General features: G+C 42.7%; 1 protein-coding gene across 1 annotated transcript in view; it reads right to left on the bottom strand.

Annotated features, from left to right (window-relative positions):
* Nucleotides 1-15,984, bottom strand: part of LOC143161524 (von Willebrand factor D and EGF domain-containing protein-like) — a 193,987-nt gene that overhangs the window by 134,815 nt on the left and 43,188 nt on the right. The window contains exons 3-4 of the mRNA XM_076340608.1: nucleotides 8,891-9,119; nucleotides 6,094-6,326 (exon numbers count right to left, since the gene is read on the bottom strand). Of these exons, the coding sequence (XP_076196723.1) occupies nucleotides 6,094-6,326; nucleotides 8,891-9,119 (462 nt within the window). The remainder of the gene's footprint in view (nucleotides 1-6,093; nucleotides 6,327-8,890; nucleotides 9,120-15,984) is intronic.

The following is a 15,984-nucleotide window of genomic DNA, read 5'->3' on the forward strand; positions in this document are numbered from 1 at the left end:
GGGAGACGTCCCTCTGAGCATGCCGCGTGGAGCGTTCCTGCCAAGGGAGCTGTAATGAAAGGCAGCAGGGTCGTGCACGAGGTTGCCTGGCGCTGACGGAGGCATCTCCTGGTGATCTTCCCCAAAGTGACATCCTGGGAAATGTCAGAACCCAGCCTCATTCCCTGCAAGCATTGTATTTTCTCACATATATATTTTAGAGGTATATTTTATTGATAAAACACTGAACACTAGAATAAAAAACTACTCCGTAACAATACACTGAGATATTCTTAGACTATCAGTTTGTTCCGGTTCTATCTTCAGCGCTTTTGGAGATTAGCACAAACTTTGCAAATTTGAAATGTACGGAGAGCCATCATGAGTTACATTTTATTTCTGTCTTTTATATCATTCCTCCCCTTGTAGTGCCTTTACCTTGCTAGGTGCACACTTCACTTCACAATCAGCAGATATGTTCATTGGCTACTGAGCTACGGGTTGACAGTTTGTCACATAATTATTATGATAGTCACTCCGAGGAGGTTTTTTTGCCTTCAGCTAAATACTGGCTCTTTTTCTCCAGTTCAGCAATCAACTTTTTCTTTCTCTTCTTCCCCTCCCCCATCTCAGGATGCGGCCTTTTTAAAGCAAAGAGATAAAAGCATCGCTGACAGCAGTATGCTGATGGCTGTGACAGGTTAGGCAGTATTTTTCCGCAAACTCATTGGATCTGTTAAAAAAAATAAAATTATAATTTTTCATCGTCCCTTTTTAAAGGGACGGAAGTGTAAGGGTGCCCTTGGACAGGATGACCAGATTGCTTCTGGACGTGGGCTGCTCCCTTTCCCCTGTGCACCAGCAGATCTTCCCATAGGGCAGAAAACTACTTTTAGGCACAAAATTCTGATAGAAAAAGTCCCTGGTAGCTAAGAATTTTCTCCTTTCCTGTGTGTTGGAGCAGATTTCTACCCTTACGTGGAATCAAACAGATTCCTTCCCACTTTGCCGTGAACTTTGTGAGCAGCATATTTAGCTAAAAGCAGAATTCAGTCATTAATTTGGTGAGGGATGGGTAGCTCTGGGAAACAATTTGGGAGAGTATTTTAATCCTAGGACCTGTCACCATCTCTGGCAAATTTTCCTCTAACAGCTTGCACATCAAAATGTGGGTTTTCTTCAGAGCTCTCAGGATCCAAAACTCCCCCAAATCATTTGTTTACAGTCATTTCGAACATAAAACCGCCTCCAGTTTCACCCTTTTCCGTGCCCCAAATTACTTCTGAATGTAGTGCAGGGATCATCTGTGGCAGCTTGAGCATGTAGTGAGAGACACGGGGTCGAGGGCAGAGACAGAAAAGCTCAAAGAAAGTTGCATTCACGTTTGTTGCCATCTTCAAAGGCGGCACACGCAGAGGCGGGGGGGCGGAGGGGGATGCTTGCTGGCGCATCCAGCATGGCCATGCCTCCAGTTTCATCAGCCTCCCCCAGCTGTGCTCAGATAAGGCGTTGAGTTCCCGAAGGCAAAACAGGAGATACTTGTGTTTTGTGATCAAAACCCATCCCTGCTCTTCAGTCAGGTACCTGTGAAGGCTCCTAGGTTTGCCAGATAATTTCAGGAGTTCTCAGAAAGCCCAACCTCAGCTGCATGCTTCTCAAAGCACTGGCAGAAATGGTGCTACCACCCATCTCAACAGCATCCCAGGGGCAATGGCACTTGTCCTCAAAATAGGGAGAGCTGGCAGATGGGAGCACTGGGTTTGGGTCTGCCCATCAGGACCGCTCGCATGTTTTACCTGAAACAGTCACCAGAGAAAATAAGCAAATGCACGTGCCGGTCCCTGGCTGTGGTCCCTGCTTCCTCTCCTAGTGCAGCCTACACCCTGGGGGTGGGATGTTCCATTGGGAAGGGCAGGACATGCACCTAACTCACAGCTGGGAGGACCAGCTACCCATTTCCCATCTCTTCAGCAAGCACTCGAGCTGTATTGTAGTGCCAGAGGCCCCACAGTGACAACAGCAATGGTTTAAAGTTGAAATATTTACTTTTACTGGTAGTGATCTTTCAAAGACTACATACAGCCCCGTACATCTGAGTAGGACTTGAAGGTCGAGATTAAAAAGTAGATGGAGGCACTTTCCTGACCCGGACATCCAATCTCCTGAGAAGTGTGGGAATTCAGGGATGCTGCTCCGCGCAGTAATTTATGTTAGCCACCTGCGGGAAGTTCCCTTCTCAGCATACGGTACCATTTAGGAATACCCACTTCTTCCCATTCACTGGGCAGGGAAGGCTGCATGCTGCTCGTAAGGTGCAGGTGCCTAAGCTGCGGGTGATTGACTCTATTAGCTCCAGGACTGGATCTACCCTCCTAGCTACATCACCCATGTCAAAAGGCAGGCTGGGGCTGCAAGGGTAAGAGTCATTCAGCCACACTTATGGCTTGCAGGTGAAGGGTTGGGCAGGGAATCGATCATGCCAGGGGAAAGGGTGTCTCGCAATCGTTATCAAGGCCTCCGAGCTGCCGTTGCCTGCTCTATTAAACGCTAATGGGCTGGGGTTAGAAAAGCCTCGAGGATTTTGCTCTGCTGGGAGCTGGGGAGTGTGCGCGGGAGGGAGCTGTGGTTTACAGCCTTGATGAAAAGAGCAAAGGATGAGCAGAGCTGAAGGATGGCATTTCTAGGGAAGCCGGAGGAAAAAAAAAATAGTTCTCATTAGCTCGAAGAAATGATCTGGCTGTAGGTATTTGCAGAAAGGGGTAGGAACAAAGTCCCTGGAAAGGCTTTCCAGAAGGCTTAGCAGGAAGAGGAAAGCAGGGAGAATCTGACTTTGAGTTAATTAATAAACTAGACCTTAAAGCTTTTGAACCCAAACCACTCCCTGTCGTGGGCTTTTGGCTGCAGAAGGGAGGGAGCTGGTGCAGCAGCATGACCTGACACTGCGGGAAGTCCAGCTCTAGTTACTCTGCTACTCGCTATATATAAAGAAGGCAGCTCTTTCCAGTTGCCAAATGGCCAAACAGTATGTAGAGGCTGACTGTAGGTCAGCTACTAAGGAAAGTAATTTTCCCGGGGTAGTAGCAAGGTGTCTTATCAGCTGCAGAGTTTTGCTCATCATTTATCTGACCCTTTCTGCTTTAAAATCTCTGTCCAAGTCCACCCAGAGCTCTGTTTCTGCGCAGATACTCCTCATTTTCTACCTGAAGGTTGAGAAAGAAATTGTAATCTCAGGTGTGACCTACAAATAGGCAAGTCTTCCTATTTCTGTTGTTGATTTTGTCAAGTCCAGTGGTTGAGATGGGATTAGTATTTAAGCAGGGGGAAATTACACTCCTCTTCCCTTGTGAGTGAAAATTAGTTATTTTCTATACTGAGGCACTAATTTACAGTCTTTTTGGCTGGGGCATATTCTTCCACTGTTGCAGAGTGCCACGTGAAACAGCCACTTCTAGCACAGAGCTCGGAAAGGCCAGTTTTACTTAAACATTTTTATTTTACAATGTGCATCATAGTTTATGTGTGGTGGCAATTGCTCCTCACCGTATGAACTTTTGGATTGCTGTGCTGAGCAAAATCTGCATGGTTTTCTTCTAAACACCTTTCTTTCTTAGCATAAATCATTACTCACCGTGTGCCGCTATAATTTATAGATGGCTGTGCCTTAAGGAATGAAATGACCTCTGTCACTATCACATAAATAAGGCTTAGGAATGCCAGGATTTTCATATCAGATGGAGTAGGCTTCTTTCAGTGTTTATATAGAAATAACAGTATGTTATAGATTTATTTAAGGCTGCAATAGTTTCGCGAATATTATGCTGCCAACATTACTGTCTGAAATAACAAAATTGGAGCCCAAAGATGGGGGAGAAAAGCACACATGATGGCTATTAAAAAATAACTGGTTGTTTAGTCAATACAAGTTCAGAAATGTTGGCCGGTAAATCTCAATTCTTCTCTAAGATTTGACTGCGTATTAAAATATATCAATAGATATTCTGTTATGTGACTAACCTATTACCTGGAGACTTTTTGACAGATAAAAAATAGCGTAGATATCAATCACCTAAAAAGTGATTAAAAAAAAAATCTTCTCCTTGGCTGTAGTTTTTTTTTTATCAAGAAATGAACGGAGAAGATGCTGATTTCAGGTTATAAAAGCATTGAGACCAAATTCAGGCTACATGTAGGTAGACGAACAGTAGGTTAAAAAAGGCAAGCAGTTTTCAAAACGCTACAAATTCTGCATTTTGGGGGACAAATTCCGATCTGAATGTCATCCACGTTGCCCTGGCAGTGCGCAGCCGTGGGGATGCTACCACTGGGCTGTGCACGGAGAAGGGGAAAGAGAACCAGAAAGTGGCCCCGATTTGTTGTTTCCTCTCTAATATGGCCTTTATCAGTGGGGACCTGGCCTCCCTTTAAAGCTGCCTGAGAAAAAAACCTTCCGCCTGCATTTTTTCTGGGTGGGTGGAAGGTTACTAACTGCCTCTGTGTGGCCGAGTTTGGTCCCCGGGGTCTGACTCTACCTTTAGTGGCACCACCTTTCCTTTGAGGTAGTATGGTACTAACGCTTACTAAGTTGCTTCAGGTTTACTCCACTGGAGGTGAAAGGAGAGTCTGCCCCTTTGTGACTCTTATTAGGCACCCAGAGTGGGATGGCAAACGTGGTGAAAGGCTTTTTTTAATCTTTATTATGTAAAACTGAATTCCCAGTTACAGCTGAGGCTTCATTGCTTGATTTTCACCAGTGATGATTTATGGATAATTATAATTAGTCAAATAGGCCATGAAGACATTTTAAAAAATCTAGCAAGGAAGAGAACATTCTAGTCTCACTAAACCCACTAAATTAAACATGTGGGTTTCAGCAGAGGACAAAGAAGGACTTACTGAAAACTTAATATAATAAAAATGGTCTTATAAAGATTTGGTGATGCTACTAGTTAACAGAACTATATTTTCTCTGAATCCCTCAGGATTGTTAAAACTGGATTTGAAGTGATTGCAAGCAAAATTATTTTGATGAAAATATCTCTTCATAACACAAACTTGTCTTAAACTGACAGAATTGTCTGCCTCATGTTATAATATAAGTGAGGGCAGCATCAATCAGATTCTGAACTCAGGAGGCATAATTACGAGGAGAAATAAGAAAAAAACTATCTAGATTGTGCTACTGTTATAAATGACTCATCCTTTCAAGAATTGGAAGAAGCTTATTCACATTTCTTAAATATCTTAAATATCTTAAAGAAGAGCTGCAAAATGCCAAGACTATTTCCAACCTACTTTTAACACAAGGCCATTATCCCTGTTTATTCTTTCAGTTCATTGTAGCATCACTAATGGCTCTCTGCCTGTAAAAGTTATGAACCTAATTTAACTTTAAAAGTCTTGTTTCTGCACCATGAAAGGCCATGAATTCATACACAAGTCAATTTTTTTCACATCTTGTATCGGTTTCTCTTTCGTTGTTGTTGTTGAAATGAGATCTGTGTTGCTATGTAAGCCATCAAATATACTTCTTAAAGATTGTTTTGTAATGAACTCTATCTTTCAGTATGCTATTGAACCAAGAATTTGGAATCAGAGAGGCAGAACACCATGAAAAAGACCATAAAATAAACCTCCCTCTATTTTAAAATGTACCATCTTTCTTTTCTATTAAAAGATGTTATTGTGTCTCTGGTCCGTGAGTATAAAAATTACTGAGTGCACATAGCTGAGTCTGCCTCTACTGCAAATTCTTGCTGCTGCAAGATACAAAAAAATACTAAACAAAAATTGGCTCAGGCACATGTGCCTACTACTCATACCAACTTCATGGCATTCAAGCTGTAAAGTAAGTGCAAATATTCAAGTTGCCTTTAGAAAATAGTAAAATGTATAGCTTCCGCGGACTCACTGCAATTCAAAGAAAGTTACAGACCCTGAATCTGGTAAATGTTATTTAATAATCCAGTTGTGAAACAGTTTCAGTATTTCTTTCTGCAGTAGTTGTAAGTATAATGAGTGAGGAGCAGCGCTAATAAAAACACAACAAAGATTTAAGAAAAGGATTTGATCCCCCTGAGCGTTTGACCTTTTATGCTGAAGGCAGGGCGGCATTACCGTGTCTCCCAATTTGAGATTTACGCCGTTCATCTCGACGTAGGAAAATGACTGCAGGGTGGTGTCACGCTGAATCTGCTCCTTCTTGCCAGGGGTGGACAGGCGCGACCAGACCACCATGTACTGTAGCGGCAGCTTTGAGGAGGGGCTGCTGTAAGTGCACTTCAGGTGGACGCGACCTTGCACAAGCTCGGGAGTTATCACTGGTTGCAAAGCCAGGCTTGTGAGTTTGTCTGGCAGAAGAAAACAAAAGAAGGATGTAGCACAAAATGTTATTTTAATGCTACAGTTATTCACACAACAAAGAGATTTCCATATAACTAAACATGGGAGAAACGCTACATTTTATATTCTTGTGATCTGATTATTAACTATGCAAGCAAGAATATTTATTTCATACAAAATGCAAAAATTGCTAATTGTGTACCGAATACCCATTGTTGTTATAATATTTGACCTGCTTTTTGTGTTTGGTTTTTTTTTTATTTTGCAGTAAGAGAAATGTTATTGAAATGAAGCACTCAGATTAACACAAATTAATTACTTTGGCAAAGGACATCAGCTTTGTATTCCCCTGAAGCACAGCCTTTTGATCCAAGTTTTGCAATAAGTACAGAAGAGATACGAGAAGTCATCATGTTGCAGAGGTAAACTGACTCTCGGAGAGCACCCAGCCCATATTGCCATGCTGTGAAGATCCTCTCCAGGCTGTTCTGGGATATACCTAGGCTGAGTCTGCTCGCTATAGTCTCCCTCTGCCCAGAATAATGCCATTGCTTTAAAAATACAGCCTGCTTTCTATAAGCTTCAACAAGTAATAAAGTCTGAAACTTTTCTTCCTGTTAAACTCACCTAGAAAGTAGAAACAAAGAGATGTATAATACTGTAGGGTGATGTTCTTTCATCTCTAAAGACCCAGGCTCAAATGGAACGTGAAGCTGCTTCAGATGCTTTGAAAGGGCAAATTAAGTAACTTTTTTGGAGGAGTGTAGAAAATATTATGGAAGCCCAAGAGAATAAGGTATGAGGCTGTTACAGCAGAATGAAGAACCAGTATGTTAACATCTGTCCGGGGCAAATAACAAGAGGTAAGAAAAAGAAACAAGTTACTGAAAATATGAATAAGGGCCAGTTGTTTATACCCTTTTCTCTTTTGTTTCTAAGGGAAGCTGCCTCAAACTGTGGCTCACATCGTGACTTTCTGCAGGAAATTATTCCAGAAGGACAAAGTTAGGTGATCAGCTCGCGGGAGGATGTGAGCAGAATTGCAAGCACGTACGCTGCTTTTCCCAGCCGTGTCCTTCCTGCCAAGCTATGAAGCCTTAAATTCATTTTGTTTTGCAGCTAAGATGTGCTGACCAGTGTCCTCTTCCCGAGCCTCCAGCGGATGGGGCTGGGGGATGGACCCCGGCAAGAAGCCGTGACGGTGCCAGCCGGACCCGGCTCTGGGGCTGCATAGAGGCTCCTGTGGTGCAATGTTCACAGCTGAATTTAATACAGTGAGTTAACAACCCCCAATAAAAACCTTCAGCTGTGGGTGTTTTCCATCCAATACAACCTAAAGACAAGAAGTTAAAGACTTGGGAGGGCTGGACCTCACTGAAATGCCTAGGGAAAAAGGTGAAAACTTAACAGCAGTGGTAAGAAAAAGGCAGAAGGTTGTTGGTTTGGGATAGATGGGAAGGGATAAACTTTCTTTTATGAAAAATGCAGGCTACTAAACAGGTACGGATCAATAGAAAGGACAAAACTAATCACCCAAAATGTATTGGTAAAAAAATTCTTCAAACAAGGGTGGTGGAAATCTTATTGTTTAAAAAAAGCCAAGGTTAAACTGGGAAATGACTATATTCAGTTAAAAAGTCATTTCTGAGAAAGAAGTATGGAAATTAAAGAGCAGTTTCTTTTGTTTTAGTGGATTTTTTAAAAATTTCAAATAGTTAATTAATCTCACTTTCTTTGAGCCTTTTTTCCTCCCTCTTCTTCATATGGGAATGTTAAAATATTGATAAAGATAAGAAAATAGGTATCTCTCACTTTAAAATTTATTTAAGCTTGAATTTTGCCTGATTGAAAGGTGATAACCCTACTTTCTCAGTGTGTCATGTCTCTGTCCAAAAAGGCTGAAAAGGAAGTATAAAGGTAGTTTTTTCCTTTTGAGAAAGAGCTGTCTTTCCTGGCTAAATCTATATGCACCTGAACATGCTCCGAAGTTCAGAAGGTTTAACTGAGTGAGCAATTGCTTTCTGCTATTCCTTTGTTTCCTAGCTACCGAAGAGAGGTTAGATCTCTTGTAGTAGGCTGAAAATTATTTCTGACGAGAGTAATTCTATAAATGTCATGAAAAAGATGTTATCGGTTTGGGTTTTTTTTCCTTCCAGAGTTTCAGAATTACCTTTTTGGGGGGTATACTGGATTATTGAAGATAAGAACAGACCTTAGATGCAGTATCCTGGATACAGCGCCTCAATAAAACCGAGATGTCTCTGCTCACTAGCTGTGCAACTTCAAGCCAAAGTGGAGCCAAAGACAGTAGGAAAGGTTACACGTGAACTGTAACCAAGCAAAGAACACTTCAGTAATACACACCAGATTACATTTTGCGCTGGTAATAATAGCTATTCCTCAGGAACACCTTGGACCGCCGCTGATTTATTTTCTACATGGTCTGCATCTTACTGGGAGAGATGCTTGACTCGCAAGGTCACAGAGATGTGTGTTGCAATACCAGGACCTTTGAACACACAGCCAGAGAGACATATGCAATCTTATTGATAAATACTTTACCGATCCTCACCTTCTGCACAGTAGCCCATGCATCCTTGAGTAGGCTGCAGGAGGTACACAAAGAATTCGCCGCAGTTCCTGACGGCAATGGGTATCCGAAACAAGCAACAGTCCTTGGTGCCCCCGAAGAAGACCTGCCAGGTAGCACAGGCCGTGAGCCGCTTGCTCTCGCCGGGAACCGGCAGGGATTCAGACTTCAGCGACAGCCACACCGGAGCTTGTGTCCCGCATTTATTCATCTGAGGATGCACACAAAAGAAACTGTTTACAGCAAATGCAGTAGGGTTCTGCGGAGAATCGTTACGCTCCAAGGCTTTGAGTGTGGTGCACTTGGAGGGTCAGTGAAAAAGCTGTGTAGGTGGGCATGAAAATGTCTTGCTCAGTTTAGAGAGGTGACTTTACACAGATAAAATTCTCAAAGAACACAATAACTGGATTCCAAAGTATTTTCCTCTCTTTTTGGTTGGTCTGTATGAAAAAGTTGAAAGCATGTAAACAGGCTAAATCTCATCTCTGGGAAGCACACTTTGGGCCAGGTCAGCTGGCCATTCCCATCCATGCTTCATCTGTGGCAGAAGAAAGCAAAGGCTGACAGAGCATGAGGGTCAAGAAGATGTTAGGTCGACCTCGAAGCGGGACACTACTATGCTCAGGGCATCACACACCAGCACCTGCATCCAAAACAGCTACAATTTCAGCTGCCGTTATCCTGACAGCTTCTGCCCTACCCCTCCAGCACATACTGGACACTTCTTTGGGGCTTGAGCTTCTCCCTCATTCTTGAAGGGAAATACATATGCAGGATACACATGATTTGATCAAATTCTCTGGGGTTTTTGACCTTCACGTTTCTATCTATTAACAGCTTCCACTAAATCCCTGAATCCCCTAAACACAGGAAATCCCAAAGCAAAAGGGGTTGGTCCTAAATGGGTTAAAGTGCAGTATTTTGAGTCGTGGCTGGGAGAGGCTGCACCAGGTTTACCTTTCCCAACTTACAGATGGATGTTCAGGCATCTCAGATCTGAATTGCCCTCTGTACCTGCCAGGCTCTTCCCACTGACTAAAGGGACATGATTCTCCAAAGCTGTCTTTAATTTAAGCATCTCAGTGATAAGATTAAGCATAATCTGAGCCTAATAAAATATACACAGCCAATTACAGTGGTAACTTCTTATTCTGTATCATTACCTACCATCTGCCAATATTGAAAGCATTCAGATATTTGAGCTAAGGTTTGAAAGTTATTACCAAACACTGACAATAATTTATTCTCAGATATCAGTCATATTCCACAGAGCGTGACTGCTGCCATTACTTTGCATTTCTTCAGCCAGCAATAGTGAGCTATCTCTAATAGTCCCACTCTGGGGACACGCTTCCTCCCGGTGCTATATACATTTGGCTATATATCACGTTGAAAAAAACCAACCCACCGTTGTTTCCCATTGGCTCAGGTTTGCTGTTTCACTTTTTAAGATCAAAAGTTGTTTGTGACAGCAGGGGAAGCAGTGAAAGTCAAAGGATAAATTTATTAACTCGCGCGCCAGTGCCCTCCTGTAGTTTGAATTCTACCTGGGAGCTATACAAGCCAGAAAGCAGGGATGGGGGAGTGGGGGCTGCACACCCAGAAAAAGAAAGGTATTTGAAGAAAATAAAGCATATGGCATGACACGGTCTGATTTACATTTGGAACTAGTTATTGTCAGGCTTCTAAAAACAAGGATTCCAGAGAGACACCATTAAAATTGTCCAAAGTCTTTTTTCCCCCACGAAATGCGGCAGCAGCCGAGCAGAGGGGCTGACCCTGCCCTCCCGTTCGGGTGCCCGTGTCCCCGGCATCCCTGCGGAAGGCGCTGGAGCTCGCCCAGTGCAGCAGGTCCCCAGGGAGGAACAGTGCGCCGGCAGTGTGCTAGCGAAGGAGAAGAGGACATCAACATGAAAATGCTTTTATGTAGAGTTTTAGATTAATCCCTTCCCTTCCTTTATTTAAAAGCCATGTTGTATGTATTTTAAGGGATTTGTTCTGTTTATTTATTTACAGCTTTAAGGGACACCGGTGCTTTCTGTGCTGGACAAAATGCAGATGTCGGGAATTTCTTGTATCCTGGTGAACTTCTGACCTAGAGAATGAGATCTGATGTGCAGTAATGTGTTTCCAAAGCACGTTTGTGAGCATACACTTGTAATGACACAGAAGAGTGGAGCAAACACTATCCAGAGAAGAAGGTGTGCTGTATGCAAAGGAAGAAGGATGGGCACAGAGAGAAGGACGGCAGCTGGAGCTCAGCAGTCTCTGCTTCATACTCATGGTATGTTCTTGATGAGATACTTGCACCTTGAATTTCCTCTTACTCCAGGTAACTGCTGACTTCAGTGCCTCTGCATGTATCAGTAAAGATTGTTGGAATGAATAATGATTTTTTAAAAATACATTTCAAATACAGGTATTTGTGAGTGTACCTCGCAGGTGTTTTGAGCCCCACAAGCTGGGAAGAATTAGAGTAGGGGGACACAGAGCAGAAGAGATGAATGAGCACTGGAGCTCAGTGGGTGTGTGCAAGCTCGCAGAAAGCCTCGAAGGAAAATGGTTTGGTAAGGAGACACAGCGCAGCCCATCCCTCCTGGGGCACTCCCCTGCACAGCTGACCCCACGGCTGGCACCGGCGCTCGCTGCCCAAGGAGGAGGGATGCCGGCACCGCTCGTGCTGTGGGAAGCATTCCCAGTGCTGCTAACACCCAGTGCAAAGGGCTGTTGTGGCCATTTCCTGACACTGAATTGTGGAAAAGTGACCTTCATTACTTTGAGGCGACTCGATCTCATGTAAATACCTGTGTCTCAAGGAACATTTGCACCCATGGCTGAACAAACTGAAAAAATACTCTAACAATTTTCTGTGGAAGACCTTTTGCTGCTCAGAATAAGCTATTGCATCTATTCACTTCTGCCTTTTACTAGTGTAACTGGCCCCAATACATCAAAGTTGCTCCTTGGGAGTGTGGCCGCTGGGTTGCCCCGGCCAGGCATGCACGGTGCCTCAGTTTCCCTGGCTGCTGCCTGACCTTGGGCAAATCACCCACTCTTTGTGCACCTCGCTTCCTTATCTCTAAATCGGTGGTAGAGGTGGCTGAGGTGGTAATAGTACTTCCCTGCCTTGCAGCAGTGCTGAAAAGATAAATTCATTAATGAGACACCCATCTATCTGCTGTGCTATGGGCCGTGTAGATAAATAGACAGATGCAAGTGCATTCTGGCTGTGAAGAAAGACAAAATGTGATCCGTATGTAAAAGTGGGTCTGTGTCTCCTGTTAACACAGAGGAAAAAAATAAAACGCTGAAATAAGACGACGGTGATTTTTTCCCTCTTTGTATTTATCCTCGCCACAAGTCTGTGAGCCATTTCAGCGCTCCAGAAAGTACAGATTAGCACCACTGACGTCAGCCGCCAGCGTTGTGTGCAGGCTTTCTGATAACCCCCCGCTGTGACCTGCAGCACCCTGGATTTGTTCTGGCGAATCTTGCACTGAAACCGTTTGAACGAAATAGTTTATTATGTAATGTGCACAAATTACAAGTAATAATGAACCCTTTCGACTGACTTTGCACCCAGGAAAAGTCAGACGGTGAGAAAGTAAGTTATTGTAACAAACTATAGTACAGTATTACAGGCCGGTCAAGGAAGAATTTTGGTATAAATCAAACATTTCTGTTTTCCTGGCAGCTTTATGACATACATGCATTTAGTTTCTGCTTTGAACTACATGCTGTCCATCTGAGTCAGGCAAGTTGCCCCATGCTAGCCAAAAGGATTTGCTGCATGAGGCCTCTGTGAATTAGAAAACAGACCTGGGAAGGCAAGGGCAAATGTATATTCATGTATTCAACCAGCGGTACAGGTAAGAGCAGAAAAAAAAACAAAGAAAAAAATATATTAAAAAAAAAAGTCAGGAGAAGAGGCTTCAAAGAGCCAAACTTTTCAAGTCCCAGCTGTGGCATAATTAGCATTAAATTTTGTAGCAGTCATTTGGGAGAGTAACCAGAAAATTGAATACAGAGGTAAGAAATGACTGGCATTTAAGATATAGCATTTACCTGCAATAACTACAGTCATCGCTGCTCTAAGAATAGCATAAAGCTGTGGGAATCTCACACCATAATTCAGCAGCATTTCCAAAATGAAGCAGAGGAATTATACAGCTGCCTCCACAGAAGAGCAAGCTCCGCATGTCTCTCACAGGCAGGAGCTCGTCCGCTGGGAAGCCAATGGTGAGGATGAGACCATGGCTGTGCTGGGGTTCTCCAGGTGGTCTACATAACGTAGCCTGCACGGCAGCACTATTGCTGTGGCGTGCAAAATACCCGCGTTTCTCACTTGAAATGGAAGCTACGCAGCAGGAAGAAAAATAAGCTACAACAGCAGCGACACTGGAAAACACGTGTGTGCCCACAGTCCATCCCTGTATTTCTAAGTATATTGGTAGGTCTAATGAGAGATAGTCTCTCTCCCTACAGATCCCGTCCCCCTTTAAGCAGCGTCCTGGATGGTGAGCTGCAGTGGACGTCTGATTAACACTCCATATGAGAGATCACAAGCATTTGATTGCTTCAGATGACATATTTCCTTGGACTTGCAACTGGCCAACGTAATGGCAAGTTAGTGAAGTAAACTATATTGTTGTAAACCCTAAATTTAGGTCATTCAGTGCATCTGCATTAGGTATCCAGTGACACAGCTTGGACAAAGGAGAACTTATCCCACACAAAAAGGAGTTTCTAGGCTGTTGCCAGGCTTCTTTAGTGCTCAGTATCCTTTCATACTTTATCCAATTATAATTAACTGGTGTTTTTAATCTTCAAAGCATTTTATAAACCTTACCTAATTAATCTTCGCGACACCTCTATGTGGCAGGTAAACATTCATTAAGTATTTTTGATTCATAATTAGGCACCAGCTAATCGTTTAAATAATTCAGTTCAGAAAACCTAAATTAAATTTGTTCCCCCTTTGCCAAAACAATGGGACAAACCATTATTGTTTAATCCAATGATGTCTCCTTCCATTTAGTTGGGGTTTGGAGAAGCAACTAGTTTGATTGATTGAACACTCTAAGGTTCTTTATAATTGCACAAAGAAATCAAGCTTGATTGTTCTTGTCACTTGGGTATTGCACTGAAATTATGCTGTTAAAAATAAATAGCACCATATGTGAGAAATGCATTGTTTTAGTTAGATGGCGATGGAAGGCTTTTTGGTATACTGTTGGTTGGCAGTTAAAGCACTGTGATTTTGCATCTGTTATCCACTCAAAACTTTACTTTGTCTTAGTTTTTTGAATTTCTTTGTACTAAGTTAAAGTAAATAAGATTTTTTTATTTCAATCTGGGGCCGAACTCCACAGGAATCAGTTTACGTCAGGAATATCTGTAGTAGCAATTAAACTGGTGCCTGTCTTCTGCTTCTTTTAAGTACATGCTTCTGAACAATAGAGGCTGTAATTGTAATTTCTACAGAAGGCTTTTTGTATGCCTGAAAAACAAACAAGAAAAACAAAACCTCTTCATACCTACCATTATGATCTTAGAGCATTCACGTATACATGTGAGAAAGAGAATTACAAGTGAAAATAAGAAATAATACCTTGAAAGTGTCACTTGTTTTTAAATTCGTAAAACAATTGCAAATCAGAGTAGGATTGGATTCAGAGCAAAATAAAAATTGAAATAAAATAAAAAATTAATAGTAAGCGGTTGAGCTGTTGTATTTTGACTGTGAGTATAAAATGTTCTACGACAGGTTAAGTAGAGGAGGAAATTAAGCTGAGTATGGGAAAAAGCAAATCTTCTTCTCCAGGGGCTACAGTATTAAGCATCATAGGCAGGTTAGATTTGACATGCTTTAACATGACCTTATTTTATACACCAAAGATTAGCATTTAAACCTATGTTTGAGCCTAGTGTATAGATATATATATAAGTAAATTTATATTGTTAAAAATGCAACTGTTGAGAAAACACCAGTCCTGACTGCATAACATGTCCTTCTTATACCACATTTACCTACAAATTTGGAGATGGTTTTGCTCATTTAGAGAATGAAATTTCTGAAGAAGGATATTGGAGTTAATCTTGATATACCGTCACAGGCAGGTATTCTTACTGGGCATTTCCAACACAGAATGACATATCCGCAACTAACCTGTAGAAATCCTTGCTGCAGGATTCTGGATGCTAAAAAATTACAGTGACTGGACTGGCTCATGGGAGAGAAATCCTTTTAAAGTCTCATGCAGTCCATGTCTGAATCCAGACGTCCCTGAACCAGGGGTTGCTGGAGATTGGTAACCTGCAAAGCTGAAACTATTGCCCTGCTCCTGCCCTTCCCTCCAGACAACCACGTTCAGCTGCCAGCAAGGATGAGCACCTGGGGCAGGTGGACCTCCGCTGTGGTACAAGAGGTCACTTGGAGGCTCCTGCCATGCATGCCAACAGGATTGCAGAAAATAAAGTGAACCCAAGTGAGGGGTTGCCTTAAGACTGGGAGGAAACCAAGAGTGAAGCAGTGGCTGCTTTGAGAGGTTGAACTTGAGCTGACGGGATGCAGCGCTGTGCACGTACATACCTATGCGTGTGTGTATCTCTGTACGCACCTGGTATGTGCCTATCAGTCCAAGCACTATGCATATTTTCATATGCATACGTATATAAATGCTGAACCATACATCTGGGCCATTTGTATTGATGCGTGTTGTGGGAGGGCTGCTGGCTGATGAGGTACTCTGAGATTTCAGAAGATCTGGAGACCACTGAGACCAGTGTCTCACCTCGGCAGTGGGTGCGCAGTGATTTTTGTGGTCAGCGCGGTAACATCCGTACTAATCTCTCTGCTCAAGGAATATGGTACCACGAATCCTCTGTTTCAGAGGACAAGTGTTTGACAGTGACAGTTGTTCTAGTAGTAATTCTGGTTTTAATACTTTTCTTTTTAGCTTATCATTTGCTATTTGCGATTGACTACTTAAAGCTGGAAACATTAGCATTGCTTTGAGAAGTAATGAATTCGACTCGTGCATGCGGTATCACGGGTATTATTGCTGGCTCCAGAA

The sequence above is a fragment of the Aptenodytes patagonicus genome, chromosome 6 (assembly GCF_965638725.1).
Source record: "Aptenodytes patagonicus chromosome 6, bAptPat1.pri.cur, whole genome shotgun sequence".
NCBI lineage: Eukaryota > Metazoa > Chordata > Aves > Sphenisciformes > Spheniscidae > Aptenodytes > Aptenodytes patagonicus.